The following is a 16,217-nucleotide window of genomic DNA, read 5'->3' on the forward strand; positions in this document are numbered from 1 at the left end:
CAACAACAAAAAATAAAAAATCCATTCACTTTTCCATCCATTTTCACACAAACTAGTCACACACAGGCAGGCATACACACATTTCCCATGCTTTAAAATTAAATTTTAGATAATTAAAATTTAGAGGTACTCACCTTCTTTCCAGGCAGCCTTTGAGCTCAAACTCAAAACCCCTTTAAAGCCTAGATCCAAATGGCTAAGGCCAAGATAAAGTCCACCCACAGACTCAATGGGGTCTGTGCCGGCATGGGAGGCTTACCTGGGCCATATCCATTTGTTAGGCTAGCTTGGAGTCCCATCTGTGGGTCGCCAATTGTTGGGAGAAATGTCCTTCTGGGTTCGGCTCCAAGTGGGGAAAAAGACACTGGAGACATGGAAGCTGCTTGGAAAGATGGTTTTAATGGTGGACAGGACCACATGGCCTGAGCCCTGAACAGCAAAGGTGATCACATGCTTCAATGTTGGTGGAGAAGAGAAGAGAAGGGAAGAGAAGGACTGAAGAAGGGCTTGCAGGGATTTTTTATAATCTGTTCTGCCCCACCTATCTGTTTCCTGTTCCTGTGTAAGAAATGTATTCTGATTGGTTGCCAGACTCACATGGGCCCATGCAGGGGCAACCCTCTAGGCTGTTTTGAATTCAGGTTTGATTGAGTTCAGATGCCATGTGGTCAGTTGAGTAAAGGCTTATTATCCTGCCTTAATCCCATCACAGCTGAAGAGGAGAACTCTTTATTATGTAAAGTGGACTAGCTTGGCCTTCTTAATGGCCCATTGACAAAGTGGGGATGGGCAGGAAGCTGTAGGAATTTAGTGTTTAAAATGTGTTTCTCCCTTTTTCACATCCAGGAAAATATAATATTCTGCCTTTTCAATATTTCCTAGGATATTTCATTTTTCTGGGAGAGGGCTAGGTGATAACTTCCTACATTGGTATATAAGAAGCAATTATGGTTGTAGGTTTGAGTCATGAAGGGAAAAATGAAATAAGCAGTTCATTAATTTGTTTATCTTATGCCAATTACATGAGCTATACATTTTCTCAAAATTATTAATTTAATTATGGAACTGATTATCAGACTGATGTAGTAGAAGATTGCTTAAAGCAGCTTTCATCAAGCTCCAAAATGTATTGTAATTGGCGCTTCCCAAATTTTGGTCTTTTCTGTTCCTAATTGGAGAAGACTAACTTAAAGGGACACAGAAGAGATTTCTTGTTGTATGACATCTTTTCAGCTCTAATGAACTCTGGTGGTGACTTTAATGGTATTCCTTCTCTTCCTTCATCTTATCTATTGAGGGATTCAGCTACAATGATCTAGCTCAGTGGTTCTCAACCTTCCCAATGCTGTAACCCTTTAATATAGTTCCTCATGTTGTGGTGACCCCCAACCAAAAAATTAGTGTCTCGGTTCCTAAGACCATCGAAAATATGTTTTCCGATGGGCTTAGGCAACCCCTGTGAAAGGGTCGTTTGACCCCCAAAAGGGTCCCGACCCACAGTTTGAGAACCACTGATCTAGCTCAATATTTTTTTTAATGAGGTGAAAATGTGGGAAACATGAAAACAGACTTTAGCTGTTTATGTAAATGAAGATCTGCTCTCTTAATATAAAAGGGGATACAGTAGATGGTCATAAAGCATATATTACAATTATCATGGATATCTCTATTAGACAGAGGAATTTTTAAACTCTTAACATGAATTATATGAGTCACATAACGACCTTGAAAATAAGTATGTGCATTAGTCACGTAGATGACATATTTTAGATACTGGATTTCGTATTTTTTTAAAAAAATATGAATTATAGCATTATAGGACAATTTACATTAATATATATATACAGCTAAGGTGTAAATGCAGCTGCTGCTGGTGTATCTTTTAAGACTATTGTTAATGTGATTCCATTATATCTTTATTGACATGAAATTTTCCCTCAAATATTGACCTGATAGGCAAAACTTTTCTAATAAAGGAGAATATTTGCAGTTTAGGGTTGAAATGAGGGATCATTGGTGCTCCCTGATGTTTCCTAATTTGGGTAATGAAACATCTGCTAGAAAACAACCAGGCTCAGAGAGCACCAGGGACACCATTTTCTAGCTTACCTTCTCCCTAGTACTTTGGTTGTTGACATGTTGGAAGTTGATTTGTTTTAAATATTATGACGGAGAATTCAGCCCTTTTCCTGTGATGTGGTTTCCAAGTGAATCACAAAATGCATAATACATCTCTTCTCTTTGCGTTGAGAGTGCAAGTTAGGTCATTCAAATGATTTTTGAAATGTGAATTGAATTGTAGACTACAGGCAGTCCTCAACTTACAACAGTTTGCTTAGTGTCCATTCGAAGTTACAACGTCACTGAAAAAAGTGACCTATGACCATTTCTCACATTTACGACCGTTGCAGCATCCCCATAGTCACGTGATTTACATTCGGATGCTTGACAACTGACCCACTTTTATGACAGTTGCAGTGTCCCAGGATCATGTGATCACCGTTTGCAACCCTCTGATAAGCAATGGGAAAACCAGATTCACTTAACGGCCAGGTTACTAATTTAACAACGGCAGTGATTCACTTAACAAATGTAGCAAGAAAAGTCATGAAATAGGGCAAAATTTACTCAACAAATTTCTCATTTAGCAACATACATTTTTTGGCTCATTTGTGGTTGCATGTTGAGGACTACCTGTAAAGTCTTAGCACCAGCTTAAAAAGGCTCTTGGCCACGCACCCTACTTTGCTCAGATATATTTAGCCCATTTCTTTACATGTTTGCTCAACAGATACACAAGGAATTACATAGGACCAGGATGGCGAACCTAACCCTCACAACAATGAGCTGTCCTTTGTGCATGCGGCAGTGCGGGAAACTGGAAGAGCTTCCGTTTTCCAGCGTGAGCATATGCGCCAGCCAGCTGATCATCATGTGCGCTAATAACCGGAAGACTAGCTGGCCAGCACGCATGCGCGCAGCAGAAATGAAAGTTCGTTTTCTGGCACACGCATGCCCTCTGGGCAGTTCATCTTCCTGGTTGCGCCCCCGACAAGCGTGCGTGTGCGCACACGCTCCCTTTTCGGCACTTGGAAACACTCACCATCATTGACATATGATTTTATATGTAGTAAGAACATGAATGAAATCAAGAGCATCTCTCATGTATGTGACAGGCCACAAGGAGCATTAAGAAGAAGACAGACATAACTTGAAGCTCTCTGTCAAAATCGCTGCTTTGCATCTGGCTCAAGCCTCTTCCTTCCCCTCTTAGAACTCCACCAAAGCTCACCTGCTGTGCCATTAGCACGCATCCACATGGGAGGACAACTTGCTTGCTGAACAGAAAGCACAGCAAGTGGCCCAGTGCTCTAGAAAAGTAGAATGCTTCAATCCCAGAATCTAGGATTCAAGTTTCAGCAAGGGATTAGACCAGGGGTCCCCAAACTTGGCAACTTTAAGACTTATGGACTTCAACTCCCAGAATTCTCCAGCCAGCATAGCTGGCTGGAGAATTCTGGGAGTTGAACTCCACAAGCCTTAAAATTGCCAAGTTTGAAGATCTCTGGATGAGACTGTGTTGCTATTTCTTGTTACAGCACAAAGCCTACACGGAGGAGGAACTCAACGCCAAACTGACCAGGCGAGTACAGAAAGCCGCTCGTCGTCAAGCCAAACAAGAAGAACTGAAGAGGTTACACAGAGCCCAGGTACAGCTTTCCCTTTTCTGGAAAATGCTTTGCATGAATGCGTAAGAAAGAAAACACCTTGGGCCTATATCTCTCTGCATTATGCATCAGAAAATATACCTCAGATTTATGAAATCCTTAAAGAAAATATACCTCAGATTTATGAAACCCTTAAAGAAAAAGTACCTCAGATTTATGAAACCCTTAAAGAAAATATTCCTCAGATTTATGAAATCCTTAAAGAAGATAGTAGTCATTCAAGTACAGGTTGAAATTTTATCTTTCTGCTTGCTTTAATGTTGGGCAATATAGTATATTGTGGGTACTACGGTAAAAGTCCTACAAAATCTGAGGTCCAAGAAGGGAAAGAATAAATTATTGCATCATCATATATACAAAAGTTTTATTTCCAGCTGTGAATATTGTTCTGTGGCTGCATCTCCGAGTGTCACTGTGGTAAAAGCTAAGGAGGGAGAGGTATTCCTAACAGTTACTAGCCATAGATATGCACTTAACTAAGTTGCAGTGATTCTACAGAATCAACTGGTAGGGTGTGTAGAAATGGGACTCCTAACGGCATGTCTTTCTTCACAGTGTTAGAAGGGGAAAATCTCAATTGGATCATTGTTCTCCTTCCGTAGATCATCCAAAGACAATTAGAGCAAGTTGAAGAGAAGCAAAGGCAGCTGGAGGAGAGGGGAGTTGCAGTGGAAAAAGCTCTCCGGGGTGAAGCAGGTACTTTCCAGCATTCAGTGTTGTGTCTGTCCTTTTTAGAAAAAAATGTTGTCAAATTTTCCTGCAAAAATATGTCATGACTTTTATGCTGTCTCTGGAAAGCAAGCTGCTTTCTAAGCTGCAAATAGTTTGATTCATCAGTCCTTTTAATATATGAATGAAAATTTACCAGTTCCCTTATCTGCAAAGTTGTGTTCGTGGCAAGATAACACTGTGGAAGGAGATTTCGACCCAAAACCTCTGTTTTTCAGCTGTTAGCCAATTCTTAATGTTTTCTAGAAAGGTGTGATTCACTTGTGCTTTGTTTCGGAACTAAAACCTGCCGTAGTAAGAAAAGCTCAGCTGTTTTCAGCAAGTGAAAGAGAGACAATGAAATCAGAATGGTTTTTAATTCATGATGTTGTGAGTTGAAACCAGTGGCCTTGTAAGGGACCATCACAGAACAGCCCCAACCAATGCCACATACTCTTTATTGATTTTTCACCAACCCAGTCTTCTCACCAAGATACATGGAACATACATTCATACAATGCATGAAATGCAGTTCTGCATCTTCTGTTCATAGAATGAGTTTGAACCCTTGGTGATTTGTTTTACTGAGCATTTCCTGGAGTCAACATACCATAGACAGAGATAGGGAAAAGTAAAAATTCACAACAAACACAGGACTTCTATTTGAAATCTGATGTTTCCCTTTTTAAAATATCAGTTGTAACCTTCCCTCATCTGGTAGTTCCTTAGAAGTATTGGCATTAAGTCATATCAACATTCTAGATTTTATGTCAAGCTATCTGGGAGTTGCAATTTGAACAGATCTGGAAGGCCCCAGATTAAGAAAATGAAAGCTTCTTGAGCAATATTAGTCATCACACCATCTGTAGCAAATGTCATCAAAGTAGGATGACATTGTTTCATGCAGTAGGTTTCCCTGGACTTTGAAATTGGGGGGAAATTATAAGTGAGGATGTTGTAGGGAGAAGAGAAAACATAAATCATGCTTCCCCTTCACTTAGAATAAGGTGAAAATGATCCCTTAGTTCTCCAATGAGAAAACTATTACATTGGGAGAAGAAAATAGGTGTAGCAGAAGTTCTAAAAACCATTAGAAAACCATTATTTTCCCATTTGAATTTTCTTACAAGAATATAATAGAGTTAGTATTTGTCTGTCAAAATAGACTTGTTGCTATTATAGGCAGTCCCCAGATTAAGAATGTCTGATTTAAGGACAACCCCTAAATACAAACATAAAAACAGGCTCCCTGTTACTAAAAATGATGGATGGAGTTGTCCTTCCTTGACCTGATCAACCACTGAAGCTGCATGGTGCTTTCAGGAACTGCTGAAGCATGTGTTTTTAACGTACAGCTGGTTTTCAATAGCTCCTGAAGCATGTGTAGCTTCAGCACTTCATCAGCTTGAGGAACGACCAACTCCTTCTGCCATTTTTAATAATAGGCAGTCAATTTGTATACTTGTGTACAAGCTTAAATACAAATTCAAGTTAAAGATAGTGTTAGGAATGGAACTCATTCCTAACCCAGAGACTGCCAATACATAATCAGCATACCAAGAACAGATGAAGTTGAACAAGGCATATAACCAAAATCAGAAGTGAAACCCCACAAGAATGCATTACTGTACAGGGCCTGTTCTTGCTGCAGGATTTCATCTCATGCTTTCATTATCAAAACACTGAAGTAACTAATATTTTAATATAAATACATTATATAAGTATTTTATAGAAATATTCAGTCATGTACAATTCAAATTCTAGATATATAGCATTTTTTTATTCTGCAATTGGCTCTGGTTTAAATTTGTTCTGGATAGGACAGTGTCTGATTAAAATATTTTTGAGTGGTAGTCATGTATCTATTTACTAAAAACACTTGAGGTCAAAGAAGCTTCCAGCCTCAATGGTCCTTTTGCAATCTGCACAATTATTGTTATGTTTTTTGGCATCCAGGTACCCTTCAATTCACCCACTTTTTTAAAATATGAGAAAAACAGTGGAAGAATGCTTCTGACATTCTTCTATATGAAGTTTACTTATTTGTCTATTTATGTTTGATTGCAAGATAACTGTCATTTAGAGAGGTGGTATGCAACATGCTACGTTACTTTAAAACATAGGAGACATAAACAAGTTGTAAAAGCTTATTTTGAAATTAAATGATCAATTTGTGACAAAGGATAAATATTTTCTAAAACAGGAAGATAATTCTCATAGGCCATTAGGAAAGATGTAGGTAAAGCCTTTTTAGACACAATGCATGTGTAGGAACCCCTGCATTATACTGGAAAGAGACTTCTACAGACATGGGAGGGATGTAGAGAAAGATAGACCCAAGGCTTGACCACAATAGGAAGTGAACATAGCAGGAGTAGTTTTAGTTTTCCTCCTGCATTTTCCTCCTGGAAACTTGTTGGATGAGAAGTGAAATAACTTAAAGAAAAATCAGGAAGTCCAGTTGCCTTTTTAAAAAAGCCCCTTTGAGAAGACCTTGACCCAACTGAGAAATTCCCCTCCTGAGAACCTTCCCTCCATAGACCTCTTACGCTGTATTATAATCCTTCTATCAGTTTTAGAGACATTATCACCCATGCTTTTCTAAGGCATTGATGAAGATACATTTGAAGACAGTCTATAGGTAATGCATGCCTTTCGTAGTCCACTTTCCTGGTTGTGGACTAACACATCTCAGGGTGTGATCCCTTAATCCATCTTTGTCATTTCACATGTAGATTTCCCTCAGATAGCAGTCAATGCAGGTTAGCTTTTTTGACTTGTTTCTTTTGGGTTGGGCTGTCTATGACATCCTGGTAAATAGGGCCACAAGAGACTGAGCAATGTTGTAAAATGAGAGATCCTTACTTCCCACATATTTCATGCAATGGTGGTGAGCTGGTAAGTAGATCTTCACAGTTCCACTATATACAAAATTTGATGGGAGATAAGGAAAATAGTGGCTGAGGAAAATATCCAGAGACCTGCCTTCCCCAAGGCTTCACTTTTGGGCCAGCCCATCATTACTGTCAATTGTCTTTTCAACTCAGGGTTAAGGATTTAAAATAGTTTGATACTACTATTGAAAAAGAAAGAGAAATTTAGAGTTGGTTCAGACTCTTCTGCTATCAAGTGGGACATAAGATTTCTAGATGTTCATGTCACTTCAATCTCAATAGTAACTTATCCTCAACTATTTCCCACCTATATCTTCCCATCAGTAGTGGGTTCTGGCTGCTGCTACTGCCGGTTCGCTGCGCACTCACTTCACATACATTAGGCACACATGCGCAGTACTTGAAAGATTGCTTCTGCACAGAAGCCAAAAACAAAATGGCGCCACCTATGGCGCCGTTGAGGGAACTGGTTTGGGTACATGGCAGGCCAAGTTGCTACCTATTGAGCCAAACCGGTCTGAACTGGTAGGAACCCATCTCTGCTTCCCATGTGTTATTTTTAATGTAGTTTGTTAGTTTGATGGATTTAGCAGTAATCCCAAGTGAGTCTCCCTGTTCTCTAAGGACAATTAGAAAGTTCTAGCCAAAGTACAATTGTGGTGTGAAGTTAAGGGGCAGGAATTATCTGTGGAATCCCTCACATCTTTCAAAATTCTATCCCCAGAGATACCCCTAGTCCAGTCGCTTCTGGCATTTAAGAAGCCACTAACATGTCATTCATTTTAAGTAGCCTTCAGTGCCTATATTATACTGGTGGGTCACCCTGGACTTTTATTGTACTTCATTATAGTGTATTCTTGATAATGTTTTGTTGTTGTTGTGTACTGCACAGAATGCAGTGGTACAAAATCTTTTGAAATAAATTACTGAAGAGCTGCATTCTCTCTCCTTTAATGACTAATTGTCAGTGTGGCCAGAGGTGATGATCTTCTGACATTGCATGATGGAAAGAAAAACTTTGCAAAACAGCCATCCTTCGTTGGCTGATGATGTATGTTAAAATAACATCCTTGTGAAGTGGGTTGTTTCACTCTGGAGGTACACCTAGACTCTCTAGTTATATTTCTGTTTAGTGTACATTTGATGAAGACCCAAAATGGATTGGTGGCTAAGGTGTTGGACTACAGAGACCCAAACATAGAAAGTGACTTTGAATCAATCCCGTTCTCTCACTCCAACTTATCTCACAGAGTTATTATTGTGGAGATGTAAAGAAAGGAAAACCTCTCTTCTGCCTAAAGCAGCAGTTACCAACTAGTGGTCCACTGGTGGTTCGTGAAAATTTTGGTGGCCCGTAGAAAAATTATTTGCATTATGCTAAGTACTATTTATCTTTTTAAAAAATTCATATTAGTGGTCACGGAATTTAAAGTTATGAATTTAGTGGTCCCTGTGGTCCGAAAGGTTGGTGACGCCTGGCCTAAAGCACAAATTTGCACTCCATATATTGTTCTCCATATATTGTTTTCTGTAGATGGTGGAATTCTCTGCATTAGGCAAAAATTTTGTTATCTGTCAAGAGAAGTATAGTTTGTACAGTTTAGAGGTAACCTGAGATATCTTGGTCCTGGAAGGAAAAAAAAATCAAACGTCTACCTCTTCCCAATGGCAGATCAACAATAATGAAGTAGTAAGTGTTTTTAATAGTGCTTACAAACATTGGCAGTTGCCACCAATTTCTCTCTGTGTGCTGCCTAAGAAAGCCACAAAGGAAACGTTCGTACATTGGGTGTGTTATTGGTAATTTCTTACTAGAAATTGAATTTCAAGTAATTAATATTCTATGTCTTTTTCTTCTTTTTATAATCCATAAAGAGGGATGCTTTTAATACATAAACATATTCACACAATTACTTTGCGAATATTTTTAAAAACCACATTTTGGATCTAAAGGAAGTTCTATTGGAAGAATTTTTCGTTGGATTTCTACATGGAACATAATTTTGGGGAGGAATATTCCTTTTCTACAGAAGAGACATGTCAGCTCCTTAATGTCACTGAGTTTTGAGATTTTGTGTTATTGCTATTACACTATTGCTCAGTTCCAACAGTATTGGCCCGCACGTTTTAGTTCTGTGAACCTATCAAGAAGGCTACATCAGATGGACTATGTTAATTATTGTTTTATTTATACAAAATGATTGCTTGTTGAGGAAAGTTGCTACAAAGATGTTTAACAACTCAAGAGTTTTTTAGGATCTCATAAGCAAACTCCTGGATTCTATTGAGTCCTATTGGTGAATGTTCCTTTGAAGAATGAGTAAAATGTAAAAAAATAGTTGTGAGAGAAAAACTTTGCACCTCTTTAGCCGCCTAGATAAAAGCAGCCAACATGGCTGAGCAACTGAAGGATGAAGTAAGAAGGTCATCCTTGATGGGTCCTTGGTGCTCTCTGAGCTTGGTTGTTTTCTTGAAGACATTATCCAAACTAGGTAATATCATCACCTGATATGACTGATGACATTACCAGTCTATTAACGAGACTGAAGGTGAAACAAGCAAACTCAGAGAATACCAAGGACTCCTAATTGCAAACCTCAGCTACAAATATTCTCCTTTAAAGTCATCCCTGCAACATTCAACAATGTCCAGTCCAGCAGCATTCATGGGAGCAAACTTTAGTAGCCATAGCAGCACGATCAAAGCCCTTCCCCTTTGTACATAAGTATAGTGTCAACACATATAGACAAGGATGGAATTTCAACCAGTGCGGCTATGCCTACCATCTTGACATTCTTGATCTCTCTCCTATGGACCTAGTTGCCCCATTCCCACTTTGATGAATGGAGAATATATATAACATACATTGAATTTCTTCCTACTGGAAAATGTTTGCAGAAATGTTTCCTTAATGCCCCCGATAGCATATAACAAAACAGGGAAGCGGAGATACTGAGATGAACTTTACAAAACGTAGCCTGTTCCCTTTCTTTGCTTGGAAGTCCATCCCTGCCTGTCTTGCCTGCCTATTTTTTAAGGGAATGTTACTTCCTTTCCTTGTCTTTTTAGTATCTATCATATACGTATATGTATGTGCATATGATGATTATAAAGTTGCATGATTTATTGTTGTTTCTTTCTTTCTCTCTCTCTCTCTCTCTCTCTCTCTCTCTCTCTCTCTCTCTCTGTCTCTGTGCCTTCTCATGTTTGCAATTTCTCTAATAGAATGCTTTGAAATCTGGGCAGGGAGTGGGGAGGGCAGGCGAGGGAGGGGGACTTGAACCAATAACTCTCTCTCTTCACCAATTCCTTGTTGTAGACTATTGGGGAGAGGCTTATTACAGTGACCTCATCGACTTGCATCTGGGTGGTATGTATGGCATATCCTCTCTTCTGGCACTAACCTTGCTGACACCCTCTCCTGCTCCAGTTTCCCTGCACTGACTTCTCACCACCCCAGCTCACAAGCAATGAGATGGAACCACCCAATGGATTGGCAAGGGCACAACCCCTTTTCCAGCTCAAAAGACTTCATTCTCTAGAGCAGTCTTTTCATTAGCAGGTTTTTGTTTCAGAGCTCGGTTTGGTTGGAAAGCACCAGACCGAGAAAGCAAATTATACCTACCTTTTGTAACATGTGGAATTTGTCTTGTCCGGACATACAGTATGTGGTTTCTCCTTTTATTATTATTATTTTCTATTCTTTCAAAATACAAGCCACCAAATGTTGTTTTGGAGTCAAGCAGTCTTTAAATCTAATAAATAAATAAATGAGCAAACAATCAAGTTTGTTGCAGTAGAAAAAGGAGGGATGGAAATAGATTAAGAGAAAGTTCCTTGTGATCCTCTAGAGCAGTACCGTAGTTCTCAACATGGGACCCACGCCCCACAGGGGGCCAATTTGAACCTTGTTTAAACCAAGTTAATGGCCTTTCAGGCTTTCTCCGTGTGAGTAGAGTTCACTTTTTGAGTTAAATAAGAATTATATGTCACAGGGGAGGCATCAGGAATTTAGAAATGCTTAGGTGGGGCATGACCAAAAAAGGATGGGAACCACTGCTCTAGAGTGATGTTTCTCAAACTTAAACCACTTTAAGATGTTTGGACTTCAACTTCCAGGATTCCCCAGCAAGCAGTTGCTATGCTTTCACTTCCTCCTTTGGAACCTTGGCCATTATTGCCAAGAATAATGGCAATAATATAAGATGTAATTCAGCATTAACTGATGGTAATAGGTTGCTCACTCTTGCATTAGATATAGTAACAACATACTGCAGAGAAGATGTGAAAATGCACAGACTGCTTTGAATATCAAAACAGTTTTTTCAGGTGGACCTGATTCAACTTTTTTCAAAGTGAAATCAGACTTGGCTTTCACATCAACTCAAGATGTCCCTCCCTGAAGAAGAATCTCACTGCTCAAAATGACCTGTCAAGAAATTGGGCCTTTGTTCATAATGAAAACATCTTTTTCTTTTTGTCCTAGGATTAATCATCTGTTTTATTCCTATAGTGAGCTTTGGACTGTTACTTCTAGGAATTGTGGTTTTCTTTTTTCATCCAGAACTGCAAGATCCATTCCTGGATATTTGCATAGTCCTAAGCATTGGGGGTATTGATTAATTTAATTTAGACAAGTTTAGTCAGTAACAAACTAATTAGAAATTATATTCTTCTAGCAGCTTGATAGCATGACAGCCTATTTAGGAGGCTCAAATGTCTAAATCTCTTATCTCTTTCCATATGTAGCCATCACTGAAAATGGGCCATTATAGTTTGCTATACTGTACATTTTACACTCAGGAAGTACTAGATGGAACTTTTTCTCAACCTTAACAACTTTACAATGTGTGGATTTGACTGGTGGATTCTGGAAGCCGAGGTCCACACTTTGTAAAGTTGAGAAATATAGTTCTAGATTTCTATATTATTCTTGAGCTGATTTTAGGAATGCAATTCATATTTTTGTTTTTGCATTCAGCTACTTTGAATTCCACTATGTGAATGACAAAGACACATCAAACTCCAGTTTCACATATTCTTCCTTTAAAAATCTCAACAATCCTTTTTCCAAGGCTGTTAACTTTTTTCCATCCACCTTTGAAGCCTTGTTTCAAGAAAAAAAGTGTATTCATTTATGCTTTATTTACACTATAATTTTTTAAAATGTATTTCAGGATTCAGTGGTTGCAAAAAAAAAACCAACACCCTTAAATATTTCGCATAGATTGCTTGAACCTTCACATACGCCACTGCATTCACAACGCTACAATTTATAGGACCTTACTGCTAGTCCAAGGTATTCTGTTTTGTAAAATACAGAACAGGATCATGTCATGTATTTATTTATGTTCAGTTTATATGGCTGCCTGCTTGCTAAACAATTCTGGGGGGCTAACAACATTAAAAGCAGCCAGATATGCAAATAATAAAAATCCAGGAAATAGTTTTTTTTTTAAAAAAAACAGTATAAACACCTTCAATGCCAAAGTAAAAACTCATCTCATTTATCTTAACGCATAATGATCACAGCGTCCTGCTCTGAGGGAAGAGCCAAGTTTTCAGGATCTTTCTAGAAAGTCTTGTGTCTACAGATGGAGCTGTAAAAGGGTTCATGCTAAGTTACACCTAGCAGGCTCTCCTTCCCAGCTGATGTTCTTCCCACTCTACTACTATTTCTGCTTCCTCTTCCTAATTCCTGCTGGAAAACAGTCTTCCTTTCACTTTTGCTAATTGATGGCTTTAAAAAAATAGTCCTTGAAATAATTTAAAGGAACACTGTCATTTTTCATATAACACCTACATTTCTCAAACTAAAAAAAAACAAAAACAGTCAAATTTGCTTTTCATAACCTGAGTCCTTTTGCTAGCTGCATATCCCATTTTGGAAAATGGACTGTATGCAACACTACTGCTTATTACTTCCCGCCTCTTTTTGGAATTATTTATATGGTGTTTCTTTCATTGAAATTATGCTTAATAGAATAACACAATTTCCAGTTATTTCTCTTAAACCATGGCTTAAATATTTACTTTTCAGCTATTTTTGATATTTTAAAATCTAAACACCCAAAGGAAAAGTATGTATTCTTTTAATTAAATGGCAGTATCCCTTTATATCCGTATTTCTCAGGCTTGGCAACTTTAAGACGTATGGACTGCTGGCTGGGATATTCTGGGAGTTGAAGCCTACACCTCTTAAATTTGCCGTGCTTGAGAAACATTGCTTTAAATGCAATGCTGTGTTAAGTGCAGAAAAGAAAAGTTGTGGCTTTCTAGTTGTAGTTCATGTTGTGTGACTGATGTTGATGCAATTACTTTGTCACGGGGCTGCCAGAATGCTCGCAAATCGAACTGGAACAGGAATTTCCAATTAAAATATCCAATTAAGACATCTACAATAAACGTAGCAGCCTTAATTATTGTCTAATGAAGGGAGTCTTCAGTTACTATTGTGAAAATCTGAGGGTTTAGTGTTTCCCTCCAAAAGAAACCCTCAGAATGTGACTTCATCTGAACAACTTGGTAAGAAGTGAGGAATTCTGGGAACTGTGCCCCAATATATTTGCAAAGTGGTGTGTTGGGGAAAGTTGTTTAAATGTTAAGGGAAGGCATGTGAAGGCTCTAAGATAATTTATCACCAGTTTTAGCTTACTTGTGGTAAATCTCACTAGAGGACCTTGCTCTAATTCAACACTGAGTGTTGAAGTCGAATTTCTGAAATTAATTAGAAAAGGAAATATATGAACCAAAGGTCCTTAAATTTGCAACAGTAGTTGGACCACGAGAGCTGTTCCTTCATCTAAACTTGACAGAGACAGCTGTCTTACAATCTCCTCATGAAAAGTGCTATCTGCAGCACTTGTGGGTGATCTTGTGTCGTCTCCTTATCCAGAGAGGTATTACAAAGAGCCTACTCGCCGAATCATCTTCATTCTGCCAAGGTCATCAGCTTCACTTTTAGTGAAGTCATCTTCAGTTCACCATTTCTGCTCTGAAAGTCCGATGTTTCATTGATGTTTTTATTTTGGATAATACTTGCATTGACAATTGATTCACCACTTAAGCAGTGGCAAAGGGATATATCTAAGTTTATGTGTCACATGTGTGAGATCACAATTTAAACATAAGGTGTTACAAGATCCAAAGAAAAAAGGAAAATTAGTTTTACCTGACTTGAAATTGTATTTTGTAGCTTGCTGTTTGGTTTGGATAAAAGACTGAGTGCTGCTGGGAAATAAAAAGCTCTTAATGTTAGAAGGACATGACCTGAGATTTGGGTGGCATGGATATTTGTGGTAGGATAGAGTCAAGATTAATGTGAATTTTAAAAAACCTTCATGTTTGACATGCCATATTGAGAATATGAAACAGATAAAATTCCAAACTGTGTCCAAAAAGCTATTGTGGCTGTCAGCTTTAAAAGATGATAGAACTTGCTGAGATTGCCAAGTTAATTTGTTTGATTAGAGAAAAAATATTTATTGCCAACTCGAAACCTGTTACAGATGTTTTCCATAAACAGAAAAATAACTTTATGATTTATGGTTTTGATAATTAGATAGGATAGAGCATAGAAAGAAAAGAGACATAATGCAACTTTGGAGAGAGGTAAATTTATAATTGTATTTATACCTGCTGTAAATCTACTTCTTTATATCTTTTTTCTTTCTTTCCTATATTTTTCCTTTCTGTCTTGCCTTTTGAACTTTACCTTTGATTACTTTCTTTTTATTTTTTATTCCTTACTCTATTCAAAGAGAGGTAACTTTTGGCTTAATTTGACCAGTTATTTTTTAACTTGTTACAAATCAAGATGTTTGGAAGTGAATTTCAGAAGCTGCCCTGATCAGTGGTAGGTTTTTGGATGCAGTAGAAGTTGCTGGCTGCGAAGACCTGTATTGGCCCAAGGCCTGGGTATTGTAGAGATTGCCTTTTTTCTGGTTGCCCTGTTCAAAAAATTAGGAAGCACTTGCTATTGGTCCCATCTACTATGAGACACAGTGGAGAAGGCCCAGCAGTTGGCATTCTTTTAACAGCACCCATTGAAACAAGGGAGTCCTCCATCATGGCCTTCCAGAAGACTGTTAGGGATTAATTTTAACCAGCAGTGATGCACCAAGTGAATTTTAATGTTAGTCTCCAATTTGCAAAATTAGATTTTGAAGTTTACTGTTTTCATTGGAGAATTAATTCTTCAGTTCTGTATTGAGCGTTGGGCTTTGCAAGCCTGTGCGATGTACAAGGTGTAGCTCTGCACTGGTTGATCAGCGAAAGAGTGGAGATGAATGTTATGTAATTCATCTATTTAATGCTTTGCCTGCACTATTCCAGGTGTCTTCTACTAAAAAATCTATTATAATTGGACCATGTTCGTAGGAGATGGTGGAATTGCAGCCTGACATATCTGGAAGATGGGAGAATAGGCAAGTCTACCTTATTGTGCAGTGTTTGATAGAAAGGTTTTTGGGGTTGTGTGGAGGCTTCGCTGTTGGATTGGATAAGGAGTTGTCTGGGTCTCTTGTGACCTCAACAAGGCTTTTTCTGCAAAATTTAATTATTTGACAAATCATCCAAGGGATAGGCTACAAGATTTTATAATTTTAATTAAAATTAACACTTGACAGACCATGTAGATCTTTGATATGTGTTGTATAACTTGTGTACCAGTTAGCAACCTAGATGTTGCATTTTATATATACTTTTTAAGGATTAGGTTAGAAACTTCTTTTCAGTAGTCTAAATAGGATGTCCTCATGCACAGGTGACTGTTGCTAGTTCAGAAATAGTCATGGTTCAGAAATAGTCACAACATTCAGTGAATGTTATTGTGTAAACACTTCCTTTGTTATTGTTGCTACCTGTCAATCTAGAGTCTGTGAAAGCT

The 16,217-nt window shown here is 38.2% G+C and overlaps 1 protein-coding gene across 4 annotated transcripts in view; it reads left to right on the top strand.

Moving 5' to 3' along the window:
- MICAL3 (microtubule associated monooxygenase, calponin and LIM domain containing 3) overlaps nt 1-16,217 on the top strand; it is a 225,598-nt gene that overhangs the window by 196,494 nt on the left and 12,887 nt on the right. For 2 of the 4 annotated variants that reach the window (XM_081958101.1, XM_081958103.1), the window contains 3 exons: nt 3,600-3,710; nt 4,331-4,424; nt 10,650-10,700. In XM_081958101.1, coding sequence (XP_081814227.1) covers nt 3,600-3,710; nt 4,331-4,424; nt 10,650-10,700 — 256 coding nt within the window. The remainder of the gene's footprint in view (nt 1-3,599; nt 3,711-4,330; nt 4,425-10,649; nt 10,701-16,217) is intronic. The other 2 variants (XM_081958102.1, XM_081958104.1) reach the window with 1 other exon arrangement.

This window comes from Natrix helvetica (assembly GCF_964273705.1).
Source record: "Natrix helvetica genome assembly, chromosome: 6".
In the NCBI taxonomy this organism is placed as follows: Eukaryota; Metazoa; Chordata; class Lepidosauria; order Squamata; family Natricidae; genus Natrix; species Natrix helvetica.